The sequence below is a fragment of the Aspergillus chevalieri genome, chromosome 6 (assembly GCF_016861735.1).
Source record: "Aspergillus chevalieri M1 DNA, chromosome 6, nearly complete sequence".
In the NCBI taxonomy this organism is placed as follows: domain Eukaryota; kingdom Fungi; phylum Ascomycota; class Eurotiomycetes; order Eurotiales; family Aspergillaceae; genus Aspergillus; species Aspergillus chevalieri.
Window position 1 is genome coordinate 1,558,547 of NC_057367.1, and position 16,833 is coordinate 1,575,379.

The following is a 16,833-nucleotide window of genomic DNA, read 5'->3' on the forward strand; positions in this document are numbered from 1 at the left end:
CTCAGAGCAACGAATGATTCTGGATGGCACATGCAAGAGGCTTCGGATGAGCATGGAGGACCATGGAGACCCAGAACTATGGTAGTACCCAACCTGAGCCCATTGAGGAGGTTGATGGAAGAACAGACGACCCTCACGACAGAGGAAATCGACGAGATCATGAGTTCAAGTGAAAAAGAATATTGGCCCAATGAACGGACGGTGGGATCCGACAGCGACAGCGACAAAGCCCATATAAGGACGGATGGGTCCGAAAAAGCCATCAACGAGCCAGTTCAGGAGAAATCACTCGGCGAACTGCCCAACCAAGATTGGCCAGTTAATGATTTCCTTGACGAAGAGTACGGTGCTCAGTGGAATGGCCACGATCCCAACGTGGAGGAACTCCATGAGATACCGGAGACACCTCAGAACGCAACTCCCGAAAATGAAGAACATGAAGAACAGATTCTGGCAGAAGATAATGAGGGATACACGAAGTCCAGTGTGTATAGCCCTATCTCGAAGCAACAGCTATGGTCCAAGCGATATACGGAACAACGAAAAGCCGACGAAGAAACGAATACCGACGTCGCCGCGTACTTCATTGACGATGTTGTTATCTCACTCCAGGAGAACCCCAAGAGGCTCTCTAAGGGATTGAAGGAACTATTCAATGAATTGAACACCTACTGCCCACATCAGAACTTGAAATGTTGGGAACGAACGAACGAAACTTGGGATGAACACCTACGGAAATGCGACCAACATCCATACACGTGCCCCTACTGTGGACAGAACAACGGAGAACTATGGGGATACCTACGGGATATCACGACCAAACGACTACGAGGCCCCATCCACAGCTCATGCAAGTATGATTGGTGTGATTGTGTGCACTATCGAGAGCACCCAAAGCATAACCAATTACCTTGGATTGTGTGTTATAGTCACGCCTGTGGAGAACATTACGATCGAAAGAAAATGGCGCATTATTTCCCAGAACGACCTAGGAAATACAATGACAGTTGTCCTTGTTGGGATTGGAACTGTGCATGCAGGGGATATCTATTGCACCCAGAGCATTCAAGTATGCACTGGACTGCATGTTATGAAGATGACTGCATAGTTCACTTCGAACCCAAAGATTACTACCCAAGTCCACGACGTCTACGGCAACCAAGATGGCAAGCAAGCCTATCAGCGACACAGCGAGGATACCACTTGAAGTTTATGACACCAGTTCTCAATCAACTAGCCAGAGTGATGGTTGACTCAGGAGCTACTGGAAATTACATGGATCCTAGATTCCAGCGACAATTGGGGATCTTAGGAATTGAGAAGGCGCAGCCAGAGCCTATCTCAGGACTGAATGGTGAGAATTTGGGAAGCCACCTGACAGTCGAATCGGGATTTGTCCCTATGGCTGTAGCGGAACATGAAGAAAGGATCAATTTCGACGTGACACCGCTGGGACAATACGATATAGTGTTGGGGATTCCATGGCTCAGGAATCACAACCCGGAAATCAACTGGAAAACTGGACAAATGAACTTTGCAAATTGCGATTGCCCAAGAACAATGAAAGGACCGAGTCAACGGGAGGCCGGGACCTCACCACGATCTACAGGCAGGAGACCTGGTAGATACGTGAAGCAACCGAGAGGTGGGTTGAGAATGAATAACAGAGAAACGAATGACACAGCGACGAATATTGTTTTAGCAGCCACCAGGGCCTCAGAACGACATTGGCTGATGAATTTACCCGGATGGGCACCGGACACGACCCAGAAGTATTGCGAATACTTGATGGACGAGGATATATCCAAGAGATCAGCGCCGATTGAGGAATATCGCTCAGAAAGAGTTGATGACGTACCATCAGACTCAGAGCTAGGCTCATGGGAATGGATTGACCATAAGGAGCTAGCAGCAACGACTCAGGAACCACAGATTCCACAGGAGTATATTGAGTTTCAGCACTTGTTCAAGCAGCCTGAACGACCTGAACTACCAGACCATGGACCACACGATCATCGCATACCCCTTATGGAAGGGAAGACACCGACATGCAAGAAAATTTACCCGATGTCAGAACGAGAATCGAAAATACTACGGGAATATATCGAAGAACAATTGGCGAAAGGATTCATCAGACCATCGACATCACCAGCAGGGCACGGAGTCCTATTTGTACCGAAAAAGGATGGAAGCCTACGACTATGTGCAGATTATCGACCACTCAACGCCATCACCATCAAGGATCGACATCCATTACCAAGAGTTGATGAAATGCAAGACCGAATCAGAGGAGCAAAATGGTTCACAAAATTTGACCTTGTGGACGCCTACAATCGACTACGAATTGCCAGAGGAGAAGAATGGAAAACGACCATCAGAACGAAATATGGACATTATGAATATTTGGTCATGCCATTTGGGCTTACCAACGCACCAGCATCATTCCAACGATTCATCTATGATGTACTTGGAGTATATCTTGACATCTTTGTGATAGTCTACCTTGATGACATCTTGGTCTTCTCCAGCACCTTCGAAGAACATGTGCAGCATGTCAAGAAAGTACTGCAAAAACTTGAGGAAGCAAAGCTACGATTGAAGTTGAAAAAGTGCGAATTCCATGTTCAGGAAACCGAGTTCTTAGGACACTGGATTACTACAGAGGGAATCCAGATGGATAAGAACAAGGTTCAAGCAATCTTGGATTGGCCAGAGCTGAAGAACACCAAGGAAGTTCAACAGTTTACAGGACTTGTGAACTACTACCGACGATTCTTGAAGGACTACTCACAATTCATGACACCACTGTTCAAATTGTTGAAAAAGGGACAAGAGTTTCAATGGGGACCAGAACAACGACAAGCGTTTCAACAAGCCAAAGAAAAAATTGTATCTGCACCAGCACTTGTGCAGTTCGACCCAGAAAAGGAAACCACAATTGAAACCGACGCATCAGATTACGCCATTGGTATGAGGATGACTCAACCAGGACCAGATGGAAAACCACGAGCCGTTGCATTCCACTCACGAAAACTAGTTCAAGCGGAATTGAACTATGACATCCATGACAAGGAACTGCTAGCCATAGTGGTAGCATTCAAGACTTGGAGAGTTTATTTGGAAGGAGCACAACACACTGTACTTGTGAAAACAGATCACAAGAACCTGACCTTCTTCACAACAACTAAAGAGTTGACCCGAAGACAGGCCAGATGGGCTGAAGTACTATCGCAATACGACTTCAAGATCATCCACTGCAAAGGAAATGACAATGGACAAGCAGACGCACTCAGTCGACGACCGGACTATGAGATCAAAGACCGAACGATCAACCCAGCAATATTGAAAACGAACGAAGACGGAACCATCAGCTATAACCACCAGGTGTTAGCAGCAACCATGCATACCTCGAACAAACCTTTGGAAAAGAAAATTGTCGAAGAAACACAAAAAGATAAAATGATCCAGGATATGATTGAAAACTCAGCAGAAAACGACAAATTGACCACAGATAACAATGGATTAGTGTACTTGCACAATCTCATCTATGTGCCAAAAAGCATGAGAAATGAGATCATCAGCATGCACCATGACACTCCACTCCACGGACATTTGGGAACAGAGAAAACAGCTGAACAAATCATGAGAAACTACTACTTCCCAAACACGCGAAAAGTTGTTCAAGAATATGTGAAGAACTGTGAAACTTGCATTCGAGATAAGGCAGCAAGACATCAACCCTACGGAAAAATGCAATCCCCGGATGCTCCAACACATCCATGGGAATGGGTTACCATCGACTTCATCACACAGTTACCGACATCACAAGGATATGACTCGATCACAGTCATCACAGATCGAATGACCAAATATATTCATTTGGTGCCAGCCAAAGGAACCATGACCGCAGCAGATATGGCACAGATATTCCTGAAGCATGTCATCACCAACCACGGAATGCCTCAGAAGATCACCTCAGACAGAGACAAACTGTTCACTTCAAAATTCTGGACGACACTCACGAACTTGATAGGTATAGAACACCGACTCACCACAGCCTACCACCCACAAGCAAATGGTCAAACTGAACGAACCAACCAAACGATTGAGCAATACCTACGGCACTACATCAACTATGAACAAGATGATTGGGTTAAATTCCTACCCATGGCACAGTTTGCATACAACAATGCAGAGCACTCAACACTCAAAGTAACGCCATTTTACGCCAATTATGGATACCACCCAGTGCTATATGAAAAGCCACGACCACAAGAGTCCACATCAGAAGCGGCAAATGAGACGGTCCAAAAGCTGAAGAACTTACACCACCAACTGTCAAGAGACATCGATTTCATGAACCTACGAGCGGCTATATATTACGACAAGCACCACGGAGAGGGACCTACCTTGAAGAGGGGGGAGAAAGTATTCCTGCTCCGCAGAAATATCAAAACAAAACGACCAAGTCAAAAGCTCGATCACCAGAAAATTGGACCTTTCACCATTGAAGAAAAAACAGGACCAGTGAATTATCGCTTGAAGCTACCGAAATCAATGAAGCGCATACATCCAGTATTTCACATCTCGCTATTGGAACCAGCACCAAAGAACGCCACAATCGCTGAAAACATTGAAATCGAAAGCGATGATGATGAATATGAAGTTGAACGAATTCTGGATTACAAGCAAGTTAACGGACGACCATTTTATCTGGTTAAATGGGAAGGATATGATACCTCAGAAAACACATGGGAACCTATCGCGAACTTGACGGGTTGTCACCAGTTGGTGAAGGAATACCACCAGCAACAGCAGAATCAAAGTTCTCCCAGAAGGAAGGGGAATTCATCATCTGAGTCAAACTAGGATTGTTTGACACTGCAGCAAGACGAGCAGCCTCTTCTTCATCAGCAAGACGCTCAAGCTCTTGGAGATCCTCAGCACTTGGAGGATCCTCCTCATCCAACTGCTCCATAAGCTTGGAATCATGTTCCAACATGCGACCACCACGTTCCTTAAGAAACCTCTGTTGTTTTTGAAGGCGAATAATTTTTGACATCGCCTCTTGCATCTTTTGGGAATGCTCCAACCAGAGACGCTGGGCTTCTTCAAGATCAAAAGCCAGCTTCTCCTGGTCTCGATGAAGAGAATCCCACTCACGTTCACTATGAAATTGTTTTTGACATTTGCGACCACGACGGGTACATTCAGCACAATTCTTGTTCTTTGAATCCATGACGCAGGATCTGCCGGTTTGAAAGCAATGCTCACAAGGGTTATCGACGATTAAACCGTTATCAAGGATAGAACGATACTGGAGGAGCCTGTTCCGTTTACGAATTTCATTCGACACTGGCATGATGAGTCACAACATTAGGAAAAGAAATCGACGACATTCCAGCGCTTACCTGAAAGATACCGCAGCTTTATAACTTTCGAGGACGAAAGCCTGAAAGAGGGGGAGGTAATGTTACAGACACCAACACATCAATCTCACGTGAGAATGCGGGGAGACAAGGCAGAATCATTGGACAAGAAAGGAAGAAAGAAATGCAGGAAAAGCAGGGATCAAGCTGATATCCGATGGACATGTCACGTGATCATCTACTCCAGATATACCCCCAAGGGAGTAGCCGAAAGAGTATATATCAAGACACGGCATGATTGGATCGACCCAAAATATACTCCTGGAGGAGTAGACGCAGGAGTATACCGGGAAAGATATATAAGGACGCTCATTCATGTACTTAGCTTAGTTCTTCGCGATCAATTCAAGTCTTACAGCATTGGTTACCTTCTAGTTTCTGACTCGTCCGCACTTAACCAACAACCCAGTATATATACTCGGTTGGCCTTGTTTCTCTATTCGTTACCTTTACTGTTTCTACTTGTTGAATATCTTACGGAGCCTGGAGGGGGCGACATACCCATCAACGCATACGACATACCGAACCGGACCCGGAGGGGCATTGAGCATACGATTACTTGAGAGACACTTAGGGTAAGTGTCCAGTCTCGAAATACAACTAACTAGAACCCTAGGTACGATACGAGAGAAGCCAGGTTGTGACAGTTGACTTACCCGTTCGTATGCGGGGAGTTCGAGCTGGCCGCTTGCAACCTCCTCCAGGTACCGCTTATACCATTTCTGCATTAATCAGTTAGATATCTGTTTCTAAGTACTTTACTCATTCAGTATCAACAAAACTCACATTGTTGGCCAACGAAGCCATGGGGCGATGATGGTATTTGTTTTGAAAAGGTCATGCAAGTTGAAAAACTTCATGCCACCCATTGTGGGTCACGTGATTACTACGCGACTTATATAAGCTATTTTTACCACCGCCACTAAATCATCGACCCCAGCTGACCTGCGACCACTTTTAAATACCATACACACACATCAAAAGTTCTGTCTCAAAATTTCTTTTTCGTTATTTATTTTTATTCTTCAATCATAAGTGTTGCAGATCAGTTGAATACTGTAAAACCTCGTTATAACGAGATAAAGGAGGAGGCCCACTTATCTCGTTATAGCGGGGATCTCGTTATAGCGAGGATTTGTGAATTTCAGCAGAAAAATTAGTCTATGGAAATATATATATCATAAATTGCCTACTGACATGAAAAATAGCTTCTAATATCACGCTGACTCTGCAAGTCCAACTTCCGGCGCCATACAACATGCTCATGCTTCTCCATCTCACGAATAAACGCAGGATTCCCTTCTGTCACAACCTGGCTCCTCTCGTATCGTACCTAGGGTTCTAGTTAGTTGTATTTCGAGACTGAACACTTACCCTAAGTGTTCCAATATATCCGTATGCTTCGATGACCATCCAGGTCCAAGTCGTAGTGCGTCGATGGGTATATCGCCCCCTCCAGGCTCCGTAAGATAATCAACAATTAGAATCGATAAAGGTAACGAATAGAGAAACAAGGCCAACCGAGTACGTATACTGGGTTGTTGGTTAAGTGCGGACGAGTCAGAAACTAGAAAGTAACCAATGCTGAATGACTTGAATTGATCGCGAAGAACTAAGCTAAGTACATGAATGAGTGTCCTTATATGCTTTCCATCATGTTAACTGGTAGTTGGTTTGGTAGTACTTTGGTAGTAATTCTGGTAGTGACGACTACCAAAGTCCTCCCATATGACTACCCTGATTACTACCAAGTAGTCATGTGACCTTAGTCACGTGATCCTGCATCACATATAGCCGTGCTGTACCATCATCATCCCTGTTCCCATATCCAATGATTCTGCCTTATCTCCCCGTATTATCACGTGAGACTGATGCAGTGAGATCTGTAACACCTTCTATCTGCTGTTCTTTCTATAAACGGAGCTTTTGGATGGCTGCAATTGCTTCCTCTGCAGACACTTTTGGTAAAATCTCAAGCTCTTCATCAGAATCCTCCTCAATCTCAGGCATATATTGAGCTAGAACCTGGCTATCAACATCCTCTATAGTATCCTGGACAGACTCCTCTGCAGGATTCAAGAAAGTGCGTATATCCATCAGATCTTGGATTGGCGTAGAAATCTGAAGCTGAGAAAAGGAAGCTTGGATATCATTCATTATTGCGGGATCCACAGGCTCTTGATAGTGCATTTGAGTATCAAGGGCTCTCTGAAAGCAGTTCTGAATAGTTCGCCCAGAGACATCATTCTCCCAGCTTCGTAAGTGTCACAACCCGGCTTCTCTCGTATCGTACCTAGGGTTCTAGTTAGTTGTATTTCGAGACTGGACACTTACCCTAAGTGTCTCCCAAGTGATCGTATGCTCAATGCCCCTCCGGGTCCGGTTCGGTATGCCGTATGCGTTGATGGGTATGTCGCCCCCTCCAGGCTCCGTAAGATATTCAACAAGTAGAAACAGTAAAGGTAACGAATAGAGAAACAAGGCCAACCGAGTACGTATACTGGGTTGTTGGTTAAGTGCGGACGAGTCAGAAACTAGAAGGTAACCAATGCTTGATTAACTAGATTGATCGCGAAGAACTAAGCTAAGTACATGAATGAGCGTCCTTATATATCCTTCCATCCTGCGAGTGGTAGTTGTTTTGGTAGTGTCAATGGTAGTGCTGAACTACCTTCCTGACTACCCGCATTACTACCAAATAGTCACGTGATTCCTTCACGTGATCCTGTGTCACATATAACTGCACTGTGCCATCATAATCCCTGTTTTCCATATCCAATGATTCTGCCTTATCTTCCCGTATTGTCACGTGAGACTAATACGATAAGGTCTGTAACAGTAAGCCCCATCGGATGGCTTTTAACACATTCATTGTATCGACAGGGTTTCGATTGGCTTCGAATTCGTAGAGGATATATTTAATCCAGTACCGCTTCCAATGAGTTTTCCAGCAATTGATGATTCCTTGATCAAGAGGCTGATATCGGCTTGTTGAATTTGCAGGAAGCCAGATAATAAGAGTGTTCTGAAGTGGGGTTTCACTTGCTAGGATGTCTGCTACTGCTGCTTGATGAGCAGAGAAGTTATCCATAAGAAGAGCGACTTTCCGTCCAGTCATTTTCCTATCAAACCAGCGAAGAAACTCAATAAAGATTTGTGTAGTCACCCAGGCCTTTTGATTGCTCTGCCAGACTAGATTGAAATTTCGAATATTGATGCCAGCAGCTCTGAAAGCATGTGGATTCTTTGCAGTTCCAATAAACCAAGGGTTTAGCTTCTCAGAGCCGTCTGCATTGCAACAGAACAGAGCAGAAATCCTTGCTTTTTCCTTTTCCAACCAGGAAGCTGCTGAGTTGAAAGGCTTCAGGATGGGGTCTGCTTCCAAAGAAGTGCTGTTTCATCACAATTAAACTGATCCTTCAGACTATAAGCACTCAGAGCCTGCTTGATCATAACCATCTCTTGCTCTGCCTGTTTTGGGACATCTCCAGCTTCTCCATGCTGCTCATACCATTTGACAGTCCTTTGGGCCTGGAACCGATGAAGCCAACCATTACTGAAGGTGGGCTTCTCCATGCTAGGATACATTATATCCCAGAATTGCTCTGCCTTGCACCGTACAATCTCCGCAGATATTGATATTTGTCCCTCCACACGTGTTATCCAATCATATAAGGCATTCTCCAACTCTGGCCAGTTCTCACGGCGTTGGCGCTTTAAATTTCGGAGGGGTGGCAGATCATCATCGAGGTGGTTATATTTGCTGGAGAGGATATCGGAGATGAGACCAGATGAGAGGGTATGATTATATTCAGCTTGGAACCATTCACGAAGTTCTTTTTGGCTTGCATTTGGATAGAGGCGCTTTCGGGCTCGGAGGGAGACTTTTTGGGCGGTGGAGATGGACTTCCGTGGTGGCATATTAGCTAATTTTCCACCCCGTTATAACGAGATTTGTATGGGAGCCTCCAGAGAGATTAACGAGACTCGTAGTAACGGGGTTTCTCGTTATTTATATGGGAAAATCGATGTGGGTAACGTGGCTATCTCGTTATAGCGGGGATCTCGTTATAGCGGGGCTCGTTATAACGAGGTTTTACAGTACTGGCTATTTTGCAGCTATACGGAGCCATTGCATCCGGCTCGCTATCGCTGTTCACAACCATGGCAGATGCCGTCTTCGACCCGATGTCAAACTTAACATTACTTCGTTGCAACAAAGCCGTCAACAGGGTGAACCCGCGCAAATTCCCAGCAGGAAAAGCCCGCATCGAAACAGCGGGTAACATTTGCTTCTGCTTCCTCATGACATCCGTCTCATTTATCCTCATTGCATTTTCGATTCGCGAACTGGCCGAGGGGTCTGACTCGCCCACGGGCGAATTCCATCTCCCCTCCACGATTGCGGTGATCGTGGCATTCGCAACCAAGGCGGCGTTGTTCATCTACAGCTTTGCACTGCGCAACCAGGTCTCACAGATTCGGATTCTGTGGGAAGATCATCGCAATGATCTTATCATCAACGGATTCGGTATCCTGACTTCGGTTGTGGAAGTAAATTGCGCTGGTGGATTGATCCCATGGGCGCGGTAATTCTCTCCTTGCTCATTGCCGGTCTCTGGTTACATACGGCATACCATGAATTCCAGCTGCTGATTGGTGTCACGGCTGATACTAAAATGCAGCAATTGATTACTTATATCTGTACTTCCCCTCTTCCCCATTACCATACATTTGAGAAAAAGAAACATACTAACAAAACCAGCCATGACCCACTCCCCAATGATAACAGCCATCGACACCGTGCGCGCCTACACCTCAGGACCCCGCCTTTTGGTCGAGGTCGACATCGTCATGGACCCGCACGAATCGCTGCGGGCCACGCATGACGTCGCGGAGTTGCAGATGAAGCTAGAGTCGTTGCCGGATGTGGAGAGGGCGTATGTTCATGTGGACTATGAGACGACGCATAAGCCGGAGCATTTTTTGAAGAAGGAATCATGGTGTATTTGTACTGCTATCTCTATATACTGGTAAGTGTATTAATTGACTGTACTCCGTATAAAACGGAAAATGAGATTGTATTTTGTTATTTACCAAGGATTGCCAACTTGTACTGTGGATCTCCGAACCGGCCATACAGATCCTCTAGATGCCGTCCGCAACTCAGCTCGGTGGGCTGTCTATCCTTCAGCAGAGGGTATTGGGCCTATAGAATTGTTCGACAGTTCAGCTACACATCTACATTTCCCTGGTGCTTATGAATGGTCAATATGATTGGGAATCCAACAAATTTTACTGGCAATTCAAGCGACCCGTGTCTGCTGGGTTAGTATTATAAAATGGAGAGATCTGGCTGGTTACTGCGCCCATTATCCAGTAGTTCCTTGTTTCCCCTCAAAGAAAAGAACGAAAATGGCTCCTGACAAGAAAAATATCCAAGGCCACATTTGGTAGGTTACCAGCCTTTTGCTTATGCTATATTGCCATACAATTCTAATGAGTCCCTCTATCTAGGCCTGGTCTTCCTAAAAACAACGAGACGTATTTCTCCTTTAAGATTCCGGACGGAAGCGAAGATGAGTTTCGGCAGGCTCTCAAAAGCTTGGTGGGCGACGACCAGATCACAACCGCTCAACAGGCGTTGGACGACCGATCTAAAATAGCTGAACACAAACAAAACGGGGACGCTGGCTGCCTCGAGGTCGTTGGGGTGAATATAGCCTTTTGCCCTCGGGGATTGCACAAGGTAAGAAAGGACCTGCCAGTATTCCTGTTGTTGAACCGCGACTGACATGAATATTGTAGATCGGGAAAACGGGAAACACCGCAGATGGGCCCGCTTGTGGCGGCGACGAGTTCAATTGGGGCATGTACAAAGAGAGAGGTGCCTTTGGTCAGGATGACTTGAGCCAGTGGATGCAGGAATTCCACAACCCCGGTGACCCTTGGGTCGAACATCCCCCCGATGTGCGACTCCATGACGGTCTGCTCATCGTCAGCGGTGATTCTGAAAAAACCGTGAGCGACAAATTGGACGAGATCCTGAACAGATTCGGGTCCTCACTCGAGGAAACCCTTCGAATTGACGGAAAAGTCCGGCCGGGTGACAACAGAGGCAGAGAACAGTATGTTACCACCCTCTATGAGGGAAGCTTGAATAATCTAACATTATGTAGCTTTGGGTTCAAAGATAACATATCACAACCCGCACTCGAAGGCCTAGACACGCCTCCAGCAGGGAAAGCGCCAAGGATGGTTCCTCCACAGTGAGTTGCCCTGTTATTATATATATACCTTGCGTATAGGCTACTGAGAAATGATCTTTAGTTACATCTTCGTCGACCCTTCGAAGGACAGCAAGTCCCCACAGTGGGCTGCAGATGGCAGCTTTCTTGTCTTCCGCAAAATGCAGCAACTGGTGCCCGAATTTGACCGGTAAAAACACTCTGACTTTCACAGATTTCTGAGCTGATGTTGTCTCAATTTGTAGGTTTTTGGCCGAGAAAGGTCCCGAATGCTCCCCGAATTTACCCCCAGAACACGCTGCTGGACTTCTCGGGGCCCGACTGGTCGGACGATGGAAGAACGGTATGTGAATGTGATCGACTCAACACGATTCGCGGATTCGAGTACGCTTACACAGATATAGGCGCCCCGGTGGACATTGCCCCTGACCACGACGACCCCAGTCTTCCGGTGAATCAGCTGAATTCTTTTGATTATTCCACAAACTCCAATGACCCTCGAGTTAGATGTCCCTTTGCCGCCCATACGCGCAAGGTGCGGCCCAGGAGTGACGACAAGAACAAGGACACCCATGCCATTCTGCGTAGGGGTATCGCCTACGGAGATGAAGTCACGGATGAAGAGCGCAGCATGCAAAAGACTGATATGGGGAATGGCGATCGCGGCATTCTGTTTGTTGGCTACCAGAGTGATCTGTTCCAGGGATTTAGGACTCTCCAGAGCAGTAAGTCAAGCCCTTCACACTTAAAACAACCAAGCTAACAATCCATCTTCTTCTAGAGTGGGCAAATGGACAACATTTCCCTACCGCAAAGCAAAGAATTACCGGGCCTGGCGGACCAGGACTCGATCCCATCATTGGCCAAAATGCAAAGACTAATGTTCCTCGTGATATAAGTCTTGCAAATGGAATGGGCTATGCTCCCCGTCTTCCTTTGGAACAATGGGTGATACCCCGGGGCGGTGATTACTTTTTCTCGCCGTCAATCGGTGAACTGGGCAATGTGGCCTAGGTAGCAGCTTGAGTTTTCTATCGATGGACGAATTGGTATCAAGTAGAAATATAACAGACATTGCGAATGGGCCAGAAGAGGGCATCCTCTAGTGAACACCTGCTTAGCCATATCCTACATAACAGTCATTCACCGACTCATCTTACTTCCTCCAAGCCCAAAATGTCCTCTGTCGAGACTTGAAACTGAGCAGGGTTCCCAAGACCAAGAACGGGTAGTAGGGTATTTATCTACCACCTGCCCTGCCCTGTGCAGCCATAGGACATTATTATTCTATTATCATGGGTGATGAAGTGATGCAGGATGGACAGCAGTTTTGACAATCCGTCCAGCTATCTGGCAGTCCCATATGTATGGCTTTTAGCACTGGCGGTCAGGGAAATCCCTTCTTTGAAGAAGTCCAATTGCTTGACTATAGGGATTTCATGGCTGTGGAAAACCCCAGCCTCCCAGGACACTTCTCATGGGCTGACTTTAAGTGTTTGATGGTGAAGCTGCGAAAGACAAAGTCCCAAGTCTTTGAAGACGGCAGCTATATTACGCTGGGGGGCATCCATCATGGTGCGTTCATGGCCAAATGACACCAAATCTGTATGTCTCTGCAATTATCCAGCAGCAGACACCTTCATTTCACTTGAAACAAACCCTGCAGAACAAATGCCTGCAGTTTAGGAACACAAGAAGGCCGTCCAATTTCTATCAGAAACGAGAAAAAGCGCCTGCGCCAGAGGATATCTTTGTTTTTATCACGACCAGTTCAATTCCAAGTTTACAGGTGAACAGGGCTTATAACGTTCCACCTGGGTGTGTGATTGTCACGGAAGAGAACTGGATGCAGGCCAGTTGTGTTTATTTGCGAAGCAGCTAGAGAGATTGTCCGGAGGTATGCGTTGATTGCTCTATGCATTGTATACATGACAGAACTAATATATCCATTACTACAGTCGGGTGTTTGTTTTGATTTTTGCCGGTGGAATTCCAAACAGCGAAAGGCATGAAATATGGACCATTTATGCAGAATAGCGAGCCCTAACAGGGAATGACGAGCGCACATACGCCGACTCCCATTATTTTTTTTTCTTGTTGTCTCCTAAACTTTCCCGATTTTTATTTCTATATCAATCTGGGCGTCGCTGAGAGACCTCAGCAAATGACCAGTGTGGAACCAGCTATTCTGAGCTCACCAGGATTCGCTTTCAGTGTGGTCAACCGAGACCAGCACTAATCACGACCACGGAGCAGCTCAGCTCCTAACAGCCCCCAGACCCAGCGATATCTGGGGCCCAGCTTGATAACAGGCCAAGAGGACACTGAGATGAGGGGCACTGACACCCCAGGGCAGTCAATGGCCCACTAATGCGACTACTCCAACATAATTGCCGCAAGACTTATGCAGTCACTGTTGCGGCTTTGGAGGCAGGACTGGAGCTAGGGGTGGGACTAGCATGCCTACAGGAACCATATATTGATATGGAGTTCCAACATGGAGGATATCAGATATATTGGCCAGAAGCAGGATCTCTTCGAGACCGGCGAGTGGCAGTAGCAATCCGGCGGGATATATTGAATGAAATGATTGTGGAGGCCCGAACGGATCTCCTTGATCACCCATACCTCATGGTAATGGATGTATGGGAGTTAAATCGGGCCCGAGAAAAAGCACGAAGAACCAGGATAATCAACTGCTACGACAATTGGTTAGGAATCAGCCATTGTTGGTATGGGGGGAATGAGAGACAGAGAAGAACACTAGAGGATGTGCAATGGGACCAAGTCCTTGAGGGAAGATGCCTGCTTGTGGGAGATTTCAACGCCCATAGCCCACTATGGAACCCTCTAGCAAGAGCCCGTGTGAACGCCAGACCGCTAGAGAACTTGATAGACGAAGCAGGTCTCTACATCAACAATGAGCTAGGAGTTTCCACTCGACCGAAAAGAACTCCAGGGATCTCAATTATCGACTTGGCTCTAACCACGGTTAGTATGGGGCCTCTGGAAACATGGGTGATTGACCAAGAACACCCAACTGGTTCAGATCACGAACTGATAGTCATGGAATGGACCTCTCTGGAGCGAATACCCATAATGCCCTCACAGGATGTAACAGGGTGGCAGATCCAGACACTTCAAGCCAACCCACAAGCCCTGGAAGAAGCCAAGGGGGATTGGCAAGCAAGAACAGAATCTAGACCCTGTTTGGGGGACTCTTGCTCATCAGAAGACCTAGCTGGGGAAGCCACATGGATCCAGGAGGCCCTGACAGCAGTATTAAATTGACATGCAAAACAGCTACGGGTGACTCCACTATCAAAACGCTGGTGGGGAACGGAGATTAAAGAGGCCCGTAGGACCTACAGTCAGGCAAGACAGGCATGGCAGGGTCAAGAGATCTCTACAACAGAATTGAGAGAGGTCCGGAATAACTACTATCAAGCCATCCGACGAGCGAAACGCACCTTCTGGGAAACCTTTCTGGAAGAAGCAACAGATCAGCCAGGCCTAGGGGATACTGCTAGATGCTGGCGGGCTCTGGACTACACAAAGCCCAGAACAGCTACAACTACGCCAACCCTGCATGGACCCCAGGGGCAGCTAGCCAGCTCCCTTGAGGAAAAGGAGGCCCTAATTCGGGAAACAGCCTTCCCCCAGGTACCAGGAGATAGCCAGGAAGTTGAGATCTCCCAAGGGTCCTGGCATAGTCAGGTGGATGAAGAAATAGTGAGACATGCTCTGTTTCACCAGGCAGTACAGAAGGCTCCAGGAATCGATCGTTTGAACTTTCGAGCCCTCCGGCTCTTGTGGGAATGGGACAGCCCTAGAATTGTTGCTCTGGCCTGACAATGTTTCCAGTTGGGTCTACATCCACCAGTATGGAAGGTAGCGAAGGGTATTCTGTTAAGGAAACCTAATAAACCAGACTACACAGCTGTGAAGGCCTACCGGGTGATTAGCTTACTAAACTGCCTAGGGAAGGTGGTCGAAAAGATAGCGGCAGATGCTATTGCCCACCACTGTGAGACTATGGGAGTACTACACCCAGGACAGATGGGAAGTCGCAAGCAACGGAGTGCAATTGACGCAGTGGCATGTCTAATACAGAACACCCATGAAGCCTGGAAACTCCAACAACTTATGGGAGCACTATTCCTTGACGTGAAGGGAGCATTCGACCATGTGAACCCAAGCCGACTGATAGCACGACTGATTGAATTCAACCTAGATGGGGATCTGATCCGATGGGTACAGTCCTTCTTGACTGACAGATGGGTACAGCTACAGATTGACAATACACAGTGCACAGCACACCCAATTAACTCAGGGGTGCCACAGGGCTCGCCAGTGTCACCAATTCTCTTCATTATCTACCTCAGCTCAGTGCCTTTATGGGCATTCATTGTCAACATGGCAAACAATGCCATGAAAGCAATCGAGACAAACAGCTGCTTAGCGAGGCCACACACAACCATATATAAGGCTTCTTTGTGTAAATAGACTCTTCTTCCTTTTCTTTTCTTCTTCAGATTCGATATTCTCGTCGATGGCTACAATAGTCTAGATAGGAATTCAGTTCGTTATTATCTACTATTCCGAGCTCGTGACAGTGATGCAGCAGGTGATGAGCTGGGGCGAATAAACCCTTTCTTCAGGTTTTCCTCAATCCATTCCTTCAGGGCCTTCAGCTCTTCTTGGGACATTGGGTACAAGGGCCCAAATGGGGGCACTTTCCCATCTTGCAGCTTAATATCATGATCATATGGGCGGTGGGGTGGCAGGCGCTCAGCCTCCTTGGGTGAGAATACATCTGCAAAGTCTTGGAACTCAGGTGGTAGTTTCACCATTGGGTCTTCTTCATCAGGCACAGGGTTCAGGGCAGCTTCAATATCATCGACGGTGACAGTAAACAGGCGGTAACTCCTTTGGGCATAGGCACAGCAGGCAGACATGGATACAGCAGCAATATCTCGGTGTTTCAAGCGCTCAGGTCGGGGAGGCAGGTGTTTTGGGCGGGTCTTTTGTGGAATATCATGTAAAGCTCATATCTTTGCAGGTCTCATGGGCATGTTGCAGTGTTCCTGGCAGTACTTGCTATCAAACAGGACAGTATGCTCAGCAAAGCCAATTCGGGGATCGTAGATCTTTAA

General features: G+C 46.8%; 3 protein-coding genes across 3 annotated transcripts; all 3 read left to right on the forward strand.

Moving 5' to 3' along the window:
• Positions 1-9,593: 9,593 nt before the first annotated feature.
• ACHE_60552S (uncharacterized protein) lies at positions 9,594-10,022 on the forward strand (the record flags this gene model as incomplete). The annotated part of the gene is made up of 1 exon (XM_043281738.1): positions 9,594-10,022. One exon carries the CDS (start codon positions 9,594-9,596, stop codon positions 10,020-10,022), a length of 429 nt encoding a protein of 142 aa, XP_043139188.1.
• Positions 10,023-10,108: 86 nt separating this feature from the next.
• Positions 10,109-10,466, forward strand: ACHE_60553S (uncharacterized protein; the record flags this gene model as incomplete). The annotated part of the gene is made up of 2 exons (XM_043281739.1): positions 10,109-10,133; positions 10,195-10,466. The coding sequence occupies 2 exons, from the start codon at positions 10,109-10,111 to the stop codon at positions 10,464-10,466; spliced, it is 297 nt and encodes a 98-aa protein (XP_043139189.1).
• Positions 10,467-10,844: 378 nt separating this feature from the next.
• Positions 10,845-12,691, forward strand: ACHE_60554S (Dyp-type peroxidase; the record flags this gene model as incomplete). The annotated part of the gene is made up of 8 exons (XM_043281740.1): positions 10,845-10,882; positions 10,947-11,178; positions 11,238-11,557; positions 11,609-11,698; positions 11,760-11,867; positions 11,923-12,020; positions 12,082-12,402; positions 12,459-12,691. The coding sequence occupies 8 exons, from the start codon at positions 10,845-10,847 to the stop codon at positions 12,689-12,691; spliced, it is 1,440 nt and encodes a 479-aa protein (XP_043139190.1).
• Between the last annotated feature and the right edge of the window lie 4,142 nt (positions 12,692-16,833).